The 17,259-nt window shown below is 35.6% G+C and overlaps 1 protein-coding gene across 2 annotated transcripts in view; it reads right to left on the bottom strand.

Moving 5' to 3' along the window:
- Window positions 1–17,259, bottom strand: part of Np (serine protease notopleural) — a 256,460-nt gene that overhangs the window by 31,960 nt on the left and 207,241 nt on the right. For both annotated transcript variants that reach the window (XM_081743285.1, XM_081743286.1), the window contains exon 5: window positions 15,682–15,758. In XM_081743285.1, the coding sequence (XP_081599411.1) occupies window positions 15,682–15,758 (77 nt within the window). The remainder of the gene's footprint in view (window positions 1–15,681; window positions 15,759–17,259) is intronic.

The following is a 17,259-nucleotide window of genomic DNA, read 5'->3' on the forward strand; positions in this document are numbered from 1 at the left end:
TTCTTTTAATTGCTCAGCAACCAACTTGCGGTTACACAAATATTAATGGGTAAATCTAAATATGGTCACAAGCATCCCTTGTCTTAATAATAAATAGAAAAATATGTTCATGTCAGCATAATCACTATCCATTTTCAAATAATTAAGTTGAAACTATGTAGTTTAAAGTGCAGTTAAATTGTTAAAATACATTAATGTAGAAATACAAATATTTAGGGCCGGAACTCCAAATTTGGTCCTCCGCTTGAGAGCAATCTACGCTAGGCTTGTGAAATATAAAGGATTGCACTTTCCAATATAAATGTGAGCTCCTTCGTGGCTAAGCAGTTAGCGTATGCGCCTTTGGAGTGGGAGAACCGGGTTCGATTCCCGGCGGAGCTCATGTGGTTCGGATTCCACGTTTCATATTGCCTTGCTGCTGAACGGAATGTTGAACTCAAAATCAACTCAAACAACTCTAATTATACATCTAACGCCACATTTCATATTTTACAGACAACAGCAACGATTATTCTAATAAAGCAACGCAATGCAATGTATTGTGTTTTAAGAACACTAAACTCAAATAGTTTTAAATTTATTTCCTAAAGTGAGTTGTCCCTTAAGCTAATAAGAATTACGTACTAAACAAAAATGTAATTGGGGTCGCTTCTTCATATATATTTGCTGACTTGTCCATCCTACGCAAGTCAGCCTAGGATAGACCAGAAGCGCTACTGTGATTGTGGTCAATTTGGAGCAGCCCGGCTAGTAGCTCGTACTTCCATGATTTGATGAGCTCGGTGTTGGCAAAGATGTTCTTGTTTATGAATAATAATAATAATAATAATAATAATAATAATAATAATAATAATAATAATAATAATAATACGGTCTAACCAGGGATGTGTGTCTTCCTGTTTCGCCAAATGTCTTTGGCTACTAAATTATCACACACATGGGAAGGCGGCTATGTTCGGCAAATCAGGAATTCCTGTTTGGCCGAAAACTAGTTAAAGGGAATTTATACTCACAAAGGGATTTTCCCCAGCAAAGTCTAAACCTTAGCGGTGTTGCCAATTTTCATGCAGGATTAAGATGATTATAGGACGAAACATTCCATTTAGTGTTAAGTGCAGAATTTTTTTTCCACAAAATTTTTAAATTAATAACTTTTTATTAATTGTTATTCCTTCAATAATTGTATTTAAAACGACCAGAGATGAGAAGGAACCAATAATGGCTTTATTATTCGATATAATTTCGGTACTTTCTTGATAAGATAAAAGGATTGTGTGATTAAAAAAAAAAACTTACGATTGCCGGTCACGAGAAATGAGCTTTCAAAGTTCTGCATAATCCACTACATTATTTCACACGTTGCCAATAAACACAAAGATAGTTTCATAATACAATGCAATAATTATTCACACAAAATAATTTGAGAAATGGTCTGTGGATAATCTTAAACAGTTACACTGGCAAATAAAATCATATGCGAGTTATGAGAAAAAAGTATCCACCATTAACAATACTAGAAAGACATATTTGAATCGAAAAAAGAACCTGGAAATATGAGCTTATTGTATGTAACTTGTGATATTTAAATTACTAAACAAAATCAAACTCCAAGTATAAGAATACGTCATAAGAATGTCGACTGTGTCTTCTAAACTAAAAACAAAAAGTGTTCTACATCTAGGACCAAACACACTATCTAGGTAACCTATATGTAAAAAAAAAAAAAAAAAAAAAAAAAAAAAAAAAAGTTATCAAATAAAATTAAATTTAAACTTTAGAAAAATCATATTTGCAAACTAAGCTAAGAAAAATAAAATTGAGGCTCAGTGGTTAATCTCCAAAGTGGTGACTGCCCGAACGTTAATTTCGTGGACTTCCCCGAAAGAAGAATATTGTTGTGGTTTTCTCCTAAAAGAACTGGTTTCGCTCAAGGGCACAAAATTAATGACAGGAGAATGAAATGGGTACTTTTTTTTTTAATGCATAATACTAATTTTCACTGTAGTGGCGCAGCCAGAAGAATGTTATTGATAATTTTTGTTATCTGGTTTTTAATAAAAATATGTAACAAATCTTTCTCCCAGCACCTAAGAAAAATTACTAAGATGTAAATTCAAATATAAGAATCACTGATACAAGAGTGAAAGGGCAGTTACTAGAGCGCATGGTATATCCTGACCAGCAAAGCAATGCTGTTTTTGGCTGAGGGCGCTATTTACCTCGGTTACTGGGCGAGGCGGTGGGACAGAGCAATGGAGAGTGTCATTCCTGCAGTGTGTTCAACGGTTTTTCAAAGTTCCAGTTTAGATGTTGTAAGTAGTGTAATCTGCTTGCGTTTAATAAAGAAAGTTATAAATTATATTGTTGAATGTAGGAATGGTTCATCATTCCAGTTACTTTCAAAGCCTGTTCCCTAGAGCGATAGAAACTTGGTGTCTTCTCACAGATAAATAAACTGGTTAGAGGCGTAGGTGCTTTTGGCGATTCGATGCGATTTGCATCGCCACTGCTCAATGATGCCAGCTGAAGAACAATCTCAAGAACAAGTTTGGGTGCGAATTAGGTAGAATTTTCATGCATGCAATGAAGCGTGGTTTGCTTACGATTTGGTAGCATCTAAAGCCAACCACAGACATTTTTGGAGGTAAATTTTGACGTTTTATAGAACGAAATTTTACAGTATGTGCTTATATTTATACAGATAAAAAAAATGCGACTCAAAAGCTAAATTTCGTAACTTTTACTTGACTTTCATGACCGTTTTCTGACTTTTGTGAACGATAGACATTCTGTATTAGCTATAGTTTTAGCCAATTCTGCTTTCAAATTTGCTAATTTCTGGCCATTTGTACTTAGTACTAGCTGTATATCTTTTCCAATTAAAACTTTTGCAAAATTATAAATAAAAATATAATAAAATATTATTTATTATTCTACTATCCTCTAATTTTAATAGTATTTATATTGCTACATCACAACTTCAATTACGTATGTTGTCTATTCTCAGCAGGAACGTACACAGGAAGTAGGTCCTGATGGTCCACCCTCCCCGAAATCACGATTTTTCTTTCAATTTTAAGGGTGATCTTTATAAAATATAATTTATCTTCATATTAAATTTGGACCCCAAAAAACCTTTGGACCTGCATACATGCCTGATTCTCACTTAGTACCATGGTCTTAGCATTTATTATTATTATTATTATTATTATTATTATTATTATTATTATTATTATTATTATTTTGAAATTCCACTTTTCCATAGTAAATTTCGATGCCTAACTAACTTAAGAACGTGAATTTCGAGTACAGCTATGTTTGATATGCACATTACATTTTTAGTATTATTTTACATCATTACTGCTACTGATATGGAGCAAATACAGGGTGTTTCAAAACAACACCGACAACGTTTGAAAGGTGATTTCTGAGGCCAAGATAAGACAAAGTATAAAACAACCCGGGTGCACAAATGCTGCCATTCGAAGTTATTGGCTGCCGAAAACATGAAAAGAAAAATGAACTTTAAAGATCCATATCTCCAAAACTGTGGGATCTACCGTAGTCTGGTTAAGACTTCACTTAGGAACTAGTATGTGCCCTATACAAATATCGATATTTCAGAACCCTGCCTGAGGTACTTCCGCAAGAATTTTCATAAGGTTGTGGTGAGTACTTCAAATTATATATCGGTAGCCAAATTCCCTTTATAAAAATTGTTGCGTGAGTACTTAGGATTCTGAAACATATATTTGGATAGTGCATATCAGTTCCTAAGTGAAGTCTTGACCCGACTGCGGTAGGTTCAACAGTTTTGTAGCTATGGACCTTTAACATTCATTCTTTTCATGTTTTCGGCGGCCTAACGCCGAAAGGAAGCATTTGTGTACCCAGGTTGGTCTATACTTTTTGTCTTATCTTGCTGTCAGGAATCAGCTCCCAAACGTTGTCGGTGTTGTTTCGAAACACCCTGTATAACCGCAGAAATTGAAGGCGAGGAGAGTTCGAGAGAAGTATAGCATCTCGTCAATGATGCAAACAAGGTGGATGATTTTTTTTTTTTTTTTTAAGTATGAAAGTATTTTATTTGAGAATGGCAGGTAGAATACTATATTATATTTTAAGTGTACAATAAAACTAAGAAATACATTGCTTGTTTTATTATTAAATTCTATTGTCAATAAATTTAGCTAAAATTTTAGAATGGTTTAGCCATTTTTAGCTAGATTTTTAAGTCATTTAGCTATTCTCTGAAGGCACTTGTCGGCAACACTCGTACTAAAAAAGAAAAACTCAAAACATTGATAAACAAAATTAATAGTTCCGTTACGCTACTGAAACGGTGACTACTTACAACATATACCAATTCATTTGTTACAAGAAGTCTCTCAAATATCGAATGCGAATGTTAGTCTTTGTGCATATTATACACAGGGCCAGCTCTTTCCTATGTACAACACGTACATTCGCACGGGGCGGCAAAAATCTGCCATACCTATGTTAAGCCCATTTAAAATAAATATTTCTTGTTGGAAACTAACTTCATGTTGATGGTAATTAAATTTGCTAAGCTGACCTTCTATTTAAATACTACATTCATAAATCCTGTTTAGGTCGCATTAATTGGTCACATGGACTGTGCTAAAGCAAATGGTCAAACAAATTCCAGCATGAATTGTTTGATTGTTACCAAATACAAGAACTCGATTCTCGAACAAGAGCGAACACCTATTCCATTTAGTTAGTTACCACAGTTTTAATACGGAAACTAGTCTTGTCTTTGTCACAAAGAAGTTTATTATCACTGAAGGAGAAAACTGGTTTTTAAAGATCTTTTTAACAGATGTAGAAGGAAAATCAAGAAATAAATATAACAAAACTAGTTACACTGGAATTGTAAAATGATATATTGAGACTGAAGCTCGATATTGAATTCTATAAAAAGGATTACTATTTTTCCTCTGTCAGTATGTTTGATTTATCTTTCATTAGCATAATAGATAATTGTTTAAAGGAAAAAGGGAGATTGTATTTACAGTGTTTAGGCCTTTGTGAGTCCGAAAGTCTTTTCTTCCACTTTGTTGGTCATGACGGGGTAGACACTTAAATCGTAGCTTTCAAGATTTATTCTTTCTGGAAAAAGGGGGCCGGCAAATTATGCTATTGCATGGGGCGGCAAATTGCCTAGAGCCGGAGCTGATTATAAAGTATGTAAAAGGGCTAATAAAATTTTTTACCATAAGAAGAAACTGTATCATGAGGGAGATGCTATAGGGTTTGATGGCAGGAAAGACATGGAGGGTAAGAAGACTACAATTAATGCATGATATCAAAACAGAAAAATCGTACGCAAAGAAAAGGTTAGCAGAAGCCGGTGGAATATGGAAATTTGTCAGATGTGGCAAGTAACCTGCCAATAATGGCATAATACCTATGATGATGATGCACCATTATTATTATTATTATTATTATTATTATTATTATTATTATTATTATTATTATAGTAGGGCATATATGAAGGGCTATAATTAAAATTATGGTTCTAGGTATGCAAGAACAGAACAATTATTAATGTAGAACGGATTAGCATGTTACTTGTGTGCCCCAAATGTCTGTGGCTCGTTGTGACCTGATAATAATGGTAAGTGAGCTGCGGATAATAATAACAAGTGGAAGTGCGGATAATAATAACAAGTGGAAGTAAGCTGCGGAATGCTTCTTTATTGAATATTGCATGTGTTGATTTAGAGGTATGTTTATCTTTATTTGTCATTTAGCCTTCATGAGTGTATTCATTCACTCCACAGTTTCTTTCTTTCTTTTTCTTTCTTCCAAATGGCTACAATATTATCACCTAGCCTCCTTCTACTAATTAACTATAGTCCACGTCACTCCAATTGGCGTGTGGCATCAGCCAATAAGGTCGTAGTGCCCTGTTACTAAACCTTCAGGGAGGAATCTAATCATTCATAATTGATTTTGTTCGTATTTGTGGACAATTATGAATGATTAGATTCCTCCCTGAAGGTTTAGTAACAGGGCACTACGACCTTATTGGCTGATGCCACACGCCAATTCGGGTAAGGCAGACTAGAAGTCTATGGCTTATGAAAACCTTAGGTTCAATGCTGCGTTCACAAAAGCTCCCCATTGACTTCTGTCCAGCCAACTAGATCCAGTGTTGCCAGATTGGGCTACAAATAGCAGATTGGGTAATTCTTTAAGTGCCCGCGCTACCAAAATATGAAATTAAGCGATACGCTACTTTTGGGCTACTTTTAATTATCTGCGGGCTATAACTCCTAAGAATGAGCTACTTTATTATTATTATTATTATTTTAATGTATGAATTTGCAAAAGATATTTATTTTACGTAATGCAATAGAAGTTTTGTTTGTTGTATATTCTATTCGCAATGAACAATAGTTTTGCTAACATGTTCGATAGTAGTTCAGCTTTTATTTTAGTGCCTTTGAACCTTCAAATCTGGCAATACTAGAGTCCTGTTGAGTTTGTGCTTTTGCAGGATCGCTGACCGTGTTTCAGTGTCAGTTAATGCCTTGCCCTGGTAATTAAACGGACCTTTGTGATGATGAACATTGTATACTTAATCGTGTTATTATATTACCATACTATCATAATGAGTATGGATTAAATGTAGGTATAATAAAAGTTTCCAAAATTAATGGCTCGGAGTTTCGCAAATAAATTGAAGTGAAGAATAAAAGTGAAAAAGCGTACTGCAAACCGTGTAAAATATATCTCAGAGCCCACAAAACTGACTTAAATAAAGATGTATTTTCTTGCAAATCAGAAAAAGGTTACTCCTTTTACACTATCGTGGTCTGCTCAGTTCACTGCACACTGCCGTTCTCACATAATAGGAGTTTCCTCTAAGACACTACTCGCAACAGCCGCGGTCGCCACCTGACAGTTGCCAATAATTTATGTTTATGCTTCGGCTACAAATAATTCAAATCCGCTACTTTTGGAGCACAACCTCGGTACTTTTTCATCTTTAGATCTGGCAACACTTCTCTGTATTGCTGTTTCTGCGAGACGCCTCCTGTTTCCTGAGCTAAATATTAACCCTTTATTTCCTATAAAGAATCATTTTTCGAAGTTTATTTTATTTATCCGCCTTGTATTCGTATTCTTTTGTGTGCGTACCAGCGAGACAGACACGTACGCAGGACAATTGGACACGAGCGAACCGGAACTTCTTTTATGAGGGGGGAATAAATTAAATTCAGCTCTCATTCATAATCTGTAAATATATAAATACTATCATCTGGAATCCAGTTTTCTTAATATGGTAGGAAGAAACAAACACATTTGAAATAAATGGACAATTAGCACGCTTTAATGTGAGTTTAACAGCCTTTGAATAATCTTAGGATAAAAGTATTTGGAGTTCTGAAAACAAGAAACACGTAAATCAATCTTTCCTTCAATGATGCACAGGGATTTATTTGTAGCCAGGGAAGCCTGGGAATTTTCCCCCTTCTAAGTTTGACTTCCCTGTCTCTAGATTTAATTCAGTCTTCCCAGCCTGGGAAGATACTTTCCCCCTTTCTTAGGCTATACAATCAAGCAGTAGCGGCTCGATACCATAATCTGAGGTAGTTCTGCACAGTGTGTTTTTTGTATATTAAATTTCCCGTTTGCAGTAATTAATTATAAAATCTACACGAACCGCATATCTTTTAGTACTCTAATCGTTATACGTAAATGACAATTATAATTGAAATTAACAAATATATATACAACTTTACTGTATCGCAACCAAAACACTATTGTTTTGCTTATTGGGTGTCAGTGGCGTATTTAGGATTTTGTTCCGGGAGGAGCTATGCACAGCATATGAATAAGCACTTAATTTTTCCTTTGGGATGCCTACAAGTTTAAATGAATTTCGGGGGATCTTGAGCCTTATAGCTCCTCTCTAAATACGCCACCGTTGCGTGTAACAAACTTTAAAAATACCATACCCATATCGTAAGAAACACTGTTTTCAGATACCATAACAATTTCGGATTCACATAATGTCTACAGGTAGAATTGTATTAATACTGCTGAATTATAAATATTTTATCGTTTGTAAATAGTCTATCCGACGTGTCTTCTGCTGTACAAAATGTCCTATTACTCTATCATTAAAGTTCGGCATGATGGATATGAAATCACGCTCGATTGATAAGGCAGCCAAAGAATTGATTCTTTCCTGACATATTGTGCTTCCCGAAAATGTTTTAACTATTTTAAAATTAGAGAAGTAACGTTCTGCTTCAGCTATTGTTGTTGGGGTAATTGAAGAATTTCCAAAAGGTTTACGGTTTCCTTAAAATTGTCACACAAATTGTGTTTGTTCAGAAAATTTGCACAAACTTGAACATGGAATACTATTACTTTCAAAGCGCACAACAATTACACTGAACACCGTTATCAAAAACAAGAGAAGGGAGCCTTATGTACATCACGTCGTGTGTCTTCGGCTTCTTCGGAAGTATTCGTGAGTTCTGAGCTGCTGGGAGTGCAGCTCTAGCAAATCCTATCTAAGAGAGAAGGAAAACGTAATACAGTGCGGCTGGTGAAGATTTTGGTTTCAATGCTAAAGCATAGGGCAATCCGTGCACAGCTCTTGCAATATTATTAAGCTTCAGAAGGTGTTTCCAGTAATACTACGATATGTAGCATATCCAGCAGTACAATTTCAGGACACCGTTAGACCAAATATCATCATTACATGTTATTACCTTGATTAAATTAAACACAATTCAACTCAATTGAAAATACATTTATGCCACTAAAATAGCTGGTAGTTCTGCAGCTCTGCAGCACTTATAGGCAAACCGCCCCTGCAATCAAGTACAATAATTCATTTTTTCAGTATGTATTTTTTTAGCTATTGTCACGAGCTGTGTTGGTCTTGTTTATAGAATTGCTTCCTGAAGAAAAATTCTTTCAACTGGCATCACTACTTATCATTCTTAATCTGAGTAGCACAGTAATAAAAAAACAACGTTTTCAGTAATCAGTGAGCAGTCATAGTAGTTGTGAATTGGTATCTTTTTCGTTGACAAGCACGTTAAAAAGAACAAAAGGAAATGGATATTAGACCATATTTTAACAAAAGAAAAGCTCCTGACGATGAGGCAAGTAATTCCAGCACACAAAGTAAGAGGCTTTGAAGATAGTGTAACGTCCGAAATCACATTACAGATATCTCATCAGAAAAATGAAAATGATTCGGAACCTAGTGTTAATAATGGTAAGGTTATTTCTAGCCCCAGTGGCTTGTTCTCTTCAATATGTGATCAAAAACAATTTGCAAGCTGGAAAATTAAACGACGTGGCTAGGTGTTAAACAAAATACTAATGACATTCGCGTTGTATGTATTATATGTGCTTCCGTTTGTAAACTCGGTATTGATACAGTGCGTGAGTTTTCTCGGGGTTCTTCTGTTTCCTTCCACTTTCTTCATTCCAGCATTTCGTTCATTTTTCATCATCACCGTCTCCTTTAGCCGAACCGGCATAAACGTGGAACGTAAAACTTGAAGATTTCATTTCATTTCGGTATTCATGCAGAAAGAAGAATAAATTTACAAAGTGTATGGTGCAACGTTATTATTGCAAAACCATCAAAGATACGTTTTTTTTTAAATTTTGACCACGAAAAGTCTATTGCACACAAAAAATGTTCATATGTCAATATGTGAAGAAAGGGATAGGGAAGAAATATAGGTTGCAATGGCAAATGCAGAAGACAGGTGGAAAATTGTGAATGAAATTCGTGTTAAAAACACAGCTACGATAGTTAGGACTGCCTACGTTATTGTCCAAAATTTTCTATCGTTTACGATGCTCCCACATCTTATCAAATTACAAGAAATAAATTTAATGGACCTCGAACAAGTTCTTTACTGCTATGTTACATGTGCAAATATTATTGACTTTTAGCTACAGAAATGATGGCAAACTGGCCGAATACCTTGCGCGTTCCGTTGAACCCTTCGAGCTAATGTTGGATGAATCCTCCACTGTGTCTCATAAACCAGTTCTCATTGTGTATATCCGTTCTGTAGTTAATCACGTATGTATCAATATAATTTTAGGATTATTTGAGTTACAGACAATAACAGGCAGAGAAGTTTGTGATTCCGTGTTTATGTGAACGTATAAATCTTTCCAAAACGATATTACGGGAAAGACTTATGGCAGTTTGTCTGAGAGCGCCAGTAACATGCAAGGCGGAATAAATTATGCTGTCTCTTTACTGCAGCGAGAATTAGACACCAATTTACTCGTGTTTTACTACATGAATCAGAAGATGGAACTGGTTGTTCACAACGCTGTTAATACGGTTTCAGATATGGTTCATTTGCAAAACTTTGTAGAACGATTACACGGTGTTTACTCAATATCCCCGTAGAACACGAGAAATCGAATTAATATCAGGAGAACTAAGTATTCACTTCTATAATATTACTAAAGTTTTTGATGTACGGTAGTGAGGATGTTCATATCGTTCAGTAGAAGCATTGTGGAAGTCCTACCCTGCGCTAGTGGAACACTTTCGAGAAGCTTCTACAAATTTGCAGAGAAGTTTTGAGCAGCATGCAATATTTTTGGGCCTGCAAAATTTCACTACGTGGAATTTTGTTTATGGAATGTCCATGATCCGAGATGTGCTGGGACCTCTAGATGTCCTTAGCCTGTTTCTACAAGAAAGGTCAGCATCCCTTGTACTGTACAGGCAATAAGCAAAATTGAAACAATTGTACGTGTACTGGAAGCGTTGCAAGAAAAGCATGGCATGTTCATGGAAGAATTACAACGCCAGTTTGAAGAAACTGGTCAGTTTTGTGGAGTCCCACTTGCAAAACCCTTAGACAGTTCTCTTGAGAAGTACCAGCAAAACAGATTGCAATTCTGTCAGGGTCTAGCAGATAACATACGGTCTTGCTTTCCTAACGAAACGTTCAGTAGGGTCGAGGTTTTGCTACAATCCAAGTGGTCAGAATAATTGTCTGCAAGAATGTTATACGGCGACAAAGAAGTAATGGAAATTAAAATAAAATAAAATTTTCCTCTGATAATACAGCCAAAATTCTGCAGCATTCCGAGAGAACCTCCTAATATTGGACCAAATCTACAAAATCTTAACATGAAATAATTGTTCTTCTAGTTTCTTCTGCATACTGTGGGAGAGGCTTTTTCAGCTTAAACTTACAGCACACTGACGCTAAAAACCCTTTATCTGTATTTAAAAAAAAAGAAAAAACTCGAATCTACCAGACATTACGAGATTTCTTTCAATGTAGAAAAGTATGTCACCAGCTGGATAAAAAGTGGACATCATGCTGCTACCGACAAATCAACTGGGAAAAAGACGGTGTCCGATTTAAACCAATCTCCTTTTGCTTCACTATTCTAAAGTGAGGTACGATGTGACAGCACTATTAATTCTACTGGTACTAAAACTTATTTAGGGTATGAAGAATGACATTTAGCACCGCCTTTCCCCTTCTATTTAATAAAATTAGATTCAAGTGTATGTGCACGTATCACTGTTATGCAAAAAGTAAACTCTTAACTTTTGTAGTATTTATTGTTCGGGCAATGAATTTCGTCTTCAAATACCTAATAAGAATGGACTAGTAAATAACTTGTCATAACAAAACAGTTTTACGTAGGGGTGTGACACTTGTTATGACAAGTTATGCAGGTTCAGTGGCGGCGGTTGGACGTTAAAAGTGGGGGGGCAAGACATGATCTGAATATTTGCATATAAATGTTAGTTTTCCTGCTTGTTTCTAATATTTTATTTGACGAAAGGTTGTATAACTAATAGGATACTATCTTTTTCAGTTAAAATACCGTACATAATATTTCATATTTTATTAAGTAAATTGACAAGAACAACGTCAGTAGGTAGTAGGCCTTTGTACTCTTAAACAACGAAAGTGCAAGAAGAGATTTCTTGCTCATGAACATCTTAAAATTCTGTCTGGAAAACTGTGATCAGATTATTGAATAACAAATTTGCAAAACAAATAAATGGAAAGGATAATGTTAATCATAGTAATAAATAATGATTATGGGCACGAGTTTTTCGCACTAACAATTTGAAAATTTCGCGTTTCGTTTTTCATATTTCGCGTTTTGTCGCATTTTCCAAATAACTTCCGCATTTTTTAGCTCTTGTAAAAAAGATATTCCCCGACATTTTTATGATTGTTCCTTCTATTCATAGATCACTACAGAAATAAACCATTTGCAAAGAAAGCTTCAAGGATGATTTTTATGCACATTTTTAAAAAGTCACATTCAACACTAGCCCCTTTTCACTTCGTAACAAACGTAAGTGTGCTTTAGTTTATCCACCAAAGAGGCCCTGCAATATGTTCTCTATCCGAATTACCCAAAATGCACAGTCCATGCCACGTTCTACCGTTCCGACAGCGGAAAACTGGCGTTTCCAAATTAATGAAAACGAATGTTTAAAATTTCGCATTATATCGCGAATTGTTAGAAATTTCGCGCAAAACTGCCAATTTCGCGTTTTATCGCGCAACAGAAAACAATGAAAATACACACAGAATATCACAAAACGTCAAGAAACTGAAAATTACTTAAGTTAATTCTGACGCATTTCATTTTGTCGCGCAATGCGAAAAACTCGTGCCTCTAATAATGATGTTTGTTTTGCAAAAGTCATATTGAAACAGGGATTAACGAACAATTTAATTTTTAATTCCACACATCCTATTAAATGTATATTATTACTCTTAGAAAATGAAAGGCAATAAATACTACAAGCATATGATACGACATTTAAAGAAATATTTGCTTTTGCAACTTCCCGAAACATGTTCGTTGCCATTAGGTGGTTTTAATTTTCTTGGAGCACATCAAAACACAACACTACTTAGAATCACTCCATACTCCAGTTATACAAAATAACACTAAAACCTAGAATTATGTTGAATTCACTAAATTTAATTGTATATACACTCGTAAATCTCTAACACACCACTTCATTCATACATTACACTACAAAATAATGGAAAAGGTAGAAGTTGCTTCTTATTACGCTTGCTCCCCTTACTTTAGAAAGAAAAGACATTTTAGGAACTGTCAATTTTTGTGCAATTAAAATATAACTTGTGAAAGACTTTTTTCTTTTGCGAAATGCTCTCTGAATTACTTTCAAACCGACTGACTAATATATCGAACCCTTGTAAGAAGTGAAAGTATGCTGAAATTGTTGTGCTCCAATAGGTTAATTTTGGGGTTACGTATTTTCTGTGTCAATTAAAACGCAATTCCTGTAGTTTCCTTTACTCCACGGGAAGACAACCAATACCTACTCACGGAATGGCAAATATATGGCACCATTTTTTCTATGAACCAGTAACACATACAAAAACTTTACATTTCTAAATGAAACTATATACATTAATGGGTTACTTCAAAAAAGTGGGGGGGCAACTGCCCCCCTTTGCCCCCCCTAATCGCCGCCCATGTGCAGGTTGCAATGTAAGTATAGGGCTTTTGCTGGATGCTGCACACTTGTCCTTAGCAGTAGGACGAAAAGTAGCAAGGCAAGTAACGAATGTGATCTCATCTACCTGACCAAATTTTATCTAACGTCCCTACCAATATTTATCATAAAATTGTTTTTTTAATGAAAAAGTTATGAACTCAGAAACTGACTATGAAACTAGTACCATAATTTCAAAGTATATAGGTTTAAAAATAACGTTGTCCCAACCTGACTTTATAGTTGTTCTGTTATACGGAACACAATCTTTCATAAATATTCCCCCCTTCTACAAAATCCACAAATAAATCACTGATGATGCAGGATATCATTAATGATGCAGGATGTTGTCAAATCAATAAAAACAGAAACCTGAACGATAACAGAGCGGTCAAGTTGAAAAATTCTTCTCGCCTTTCCTCCAGGATAAAATGGGCCAGAAATTATAATGATAACCTGCGCCTCACTATTCTGCCCGCCAAATAAATCAGAACATCTCTATTTCTATTTATTTATTTATTTACTTGTTGCTTGCGATGAAATAAGACTAAGGACGACTTCTTCTTCTTCTTCTTTCTTTGAACATATATTTACAAAAATAATTGAAATTTTCAGGAGATAAAGGTGATCGAAGAGAGTTTATAAGCCCCTCCCTCCCAAGTAGTCAAGGAAAGAATGCAAGTGATTAGCCACGGATATGAATGCTTCCGTGCAGTGCCATGCCGTTGTGTGTGGGGGGAGGCAAAATTTGGGAGGAAAAAAGAAGAAAAGAAGGAAAGAAAGAAAAGTGAGAGGAAAAATTACTTGGAATTAATTTAACTAGATTTGTCAACATATCAGTACAAACTAGTAGGCCTATGTACTTAAATCCTCTTTCTGCTTTAGGAAGTGGTCCTATAATGTAACTCATATTAGAAAAATGCATGTGCACATCTATATATATAAAAGAGAACGTACAAAATCCTTTGTCCGCTCATCACGCTAATACGGCTGAACCAATTTCTTTCATTTTTGGGGGGTTATTAGGATTTGGACCCTAGATGGTTTTTATCATATCACTTTAATTTTTAATTACCAGTGTCTTGAGATAATTGACCATTCAAGTGTCCATAACGTACAAATCCTTTGTTATTAGTTCATCATAGGTAAAAATAAACGTATTTATATGCAACCCGCATGACCGTGTCACTCGGCGGGTTAACATAAATGACAGGCGATATACAGCGGAAAATAGCTTGAATCTTCTGTTTAAAATTTTTTAATTGATTTGCTTATTTTTACAGACACTTTTACAATATGCCAGCACCGGGATGACCGCAGCGAAGCGGGGCGGGTTAACATAAATGACAGGCGATATAATGTTAAGATTTACTGCAATCTTCTATGGTTTTTATCATATCACTTGAAAGCGAAAAAGTAAAAATTATCTAAGTAACAAAGTTTATTGCGTTCCGGGGTGACCGCAGCGAAGCGGGGTGAACGCTGCTAGTACTGTATAAAACATAAAAGGAAAAAAATAATAAAAAGTGCTCAAAATCAAGGAGAGGCAGAGTTTATTTTTGAAAATTTTCTTACGCTTCGCGCTAGGCATAGTGGCACTTTCCGGCTGGTCTGTCGAGCTCACTCGTATATACGGGGGCGCCGTCGTATACGTTCGCCCCGGGCGCTGATTTTCCACGGCATGACACTGCCTCCATGTCCCTTTCAATGGCTACGGTTCAGATTAACTTAAGTTACACTGCTAAATACTTACACAGTTTGCGTCTATTTTCTATTGGAGAAGTAATTAATGGACGAACTTTGTATACTCTGGGACATAATGTTTTTGTTTCCTTTTATCTTTATGTAGAACGGACATGCAGTTTATTAACCTCAATTATTGTCTACGAAACAGTTATTTATTATCTTTTAAGTGTAAATTTATTATTGTTGATTTACTAAAGCACTAACTAGACCTACCATTTTCCGATTTGACAGTTATTATTTCTGTATTAACACTTAAAAATTCCTCTTTATATTGTACTTTGAGTTCACTGACTGAGTACATGAACCCCAGTTAACATGCTAGGATGTCTTTTTTTCCTCCTCTTTTCTTTTTAATGGGAGAATATGTAATACATCGACTCACGTACCTGCCACGGCCATTTTCCGAATGTTGCCTTTTCACCGCCAACTATCCTGGATTCAGGGAATAATCTTCGACCACACACTGCAAGAAGAAACAAAGATTTAAGAGCAGCCATCACATCAGTAAGTTATTTTCTAACTGTTTCTCACGTGCTTCCAGCACGCATCCGAAAAAACAATGAAAGCAAAAGCACTACACACAATCAAACTTGAGGTAAATAATCGTGGAAACAGTGTTGCCATGTCTGACACTTTCTCATGGAGTCATAAAACTGGAATTTACATAATTCGGAATTAAGTGCGAAAAGTATATACACTTTGATCTGCCCTTTGATCAATTTGCTTTTAGAATGGATGATTTCACACGCTACACTCTGCGAAAACTTTCCAAGTAATAACTTGGAGAGGTAAACATACAGGTCCATAGCTAGAACACACAGACAGGGGCAAGACAAGTTGTGGGAGAGGGCAATTTTTAATTCGCTTACTTCATAGTTACGTATTACAAAACACGATTTTCTTTAATAAAAAGTAGTAGAAATAAATGCATCGAACAGTGAGCACAGTTTTAATGCGATTTTAATAGCTTCTGAGGATTGAAAATTTGTTGCAAAATAAGTGAACTATCTGGTCCATGGTAGCTTTGGTGGGATAGCCAGGGGGCTCAACCGGCTGAAGTCCCTTATTCAAAAAGAAGAAGAAAAGCAAAGGAAGAAAGAAAGAAAAATAAAGTAACCTAGTAGACACTGAAAAAAAAAATCCTCTTTCCGTCTCAATGGTTTCACTACAATGTCTACGAAGACTAGAGCCACTGACACTGTTTTACGTTACTTAAAATAATAATAATAATTTGTATGGAGTAAAATTTTCTATAAAACCGCGTAAAAGCAAGAGCAACTCCTCGAGATCTACCAGGGAACTTTGTGTGGCAATCAGTCGACACACATAATATATCATATTATTACTTACGAAGATTATCCCGAGGGAGGCCTTATCGAACAAAGCGGACCGCATTGTTGTCTTTGCCTACTGTAGCGGCACAGTGCTCGCTCGGAGATTTCTCGTAAATATATATATATATATATATATATATATATATATATATATATATGGGCGGATGCAGGATATGATCAAGGGAGGGGCTAAACCATATTTTACCGTTTTATCCAGTGTAAAGCAGGATTGAAGCCCATTCACTATAGCCCCCCTTGGACCCGCCACTATATATATATATGTAGAGAGAGAGAGAGAGATACAGGGTGATTCTTTATAGGGTATACAATTTCAATCAGTTATAACTCTTTATTGGAACCACATACAGACTTAGTTTATGTCATTATACTGCAAAATACTTCATTTTTTTGGTGTGACAAATCCCTTATGGCTCAATGTGTGCACTTGCGATCATCCTCGACACATCGAAGCGAAAGTTGATTTCCTGCCAAACAGCAGACAGCATTTCGCGGGTAACGTCCGCGATGGCTGTTGTCATGCGATGTTTCAGTTCATTAACATTATCAGGTAGTGGAGGGGTGTATACCTTATCTTTCACAAACCCCCACAGAAAGAAGTCAGGTGGCGTG

This window comes from Thermobia domestica, chromosome 16, assembly GCF_964235325.1.
Source record: "Thermobia domestica chromosome 16, izTheDome1.hap1.1, whole genome shotgun sequence".
Taxonomy (NCBI): domain Eukaryota; kingdom Metazoa; phylum Arthropoda; class Insecta; order Zygentoma; family Lepismatidae; genus Thermobia; species Thermobia domestica.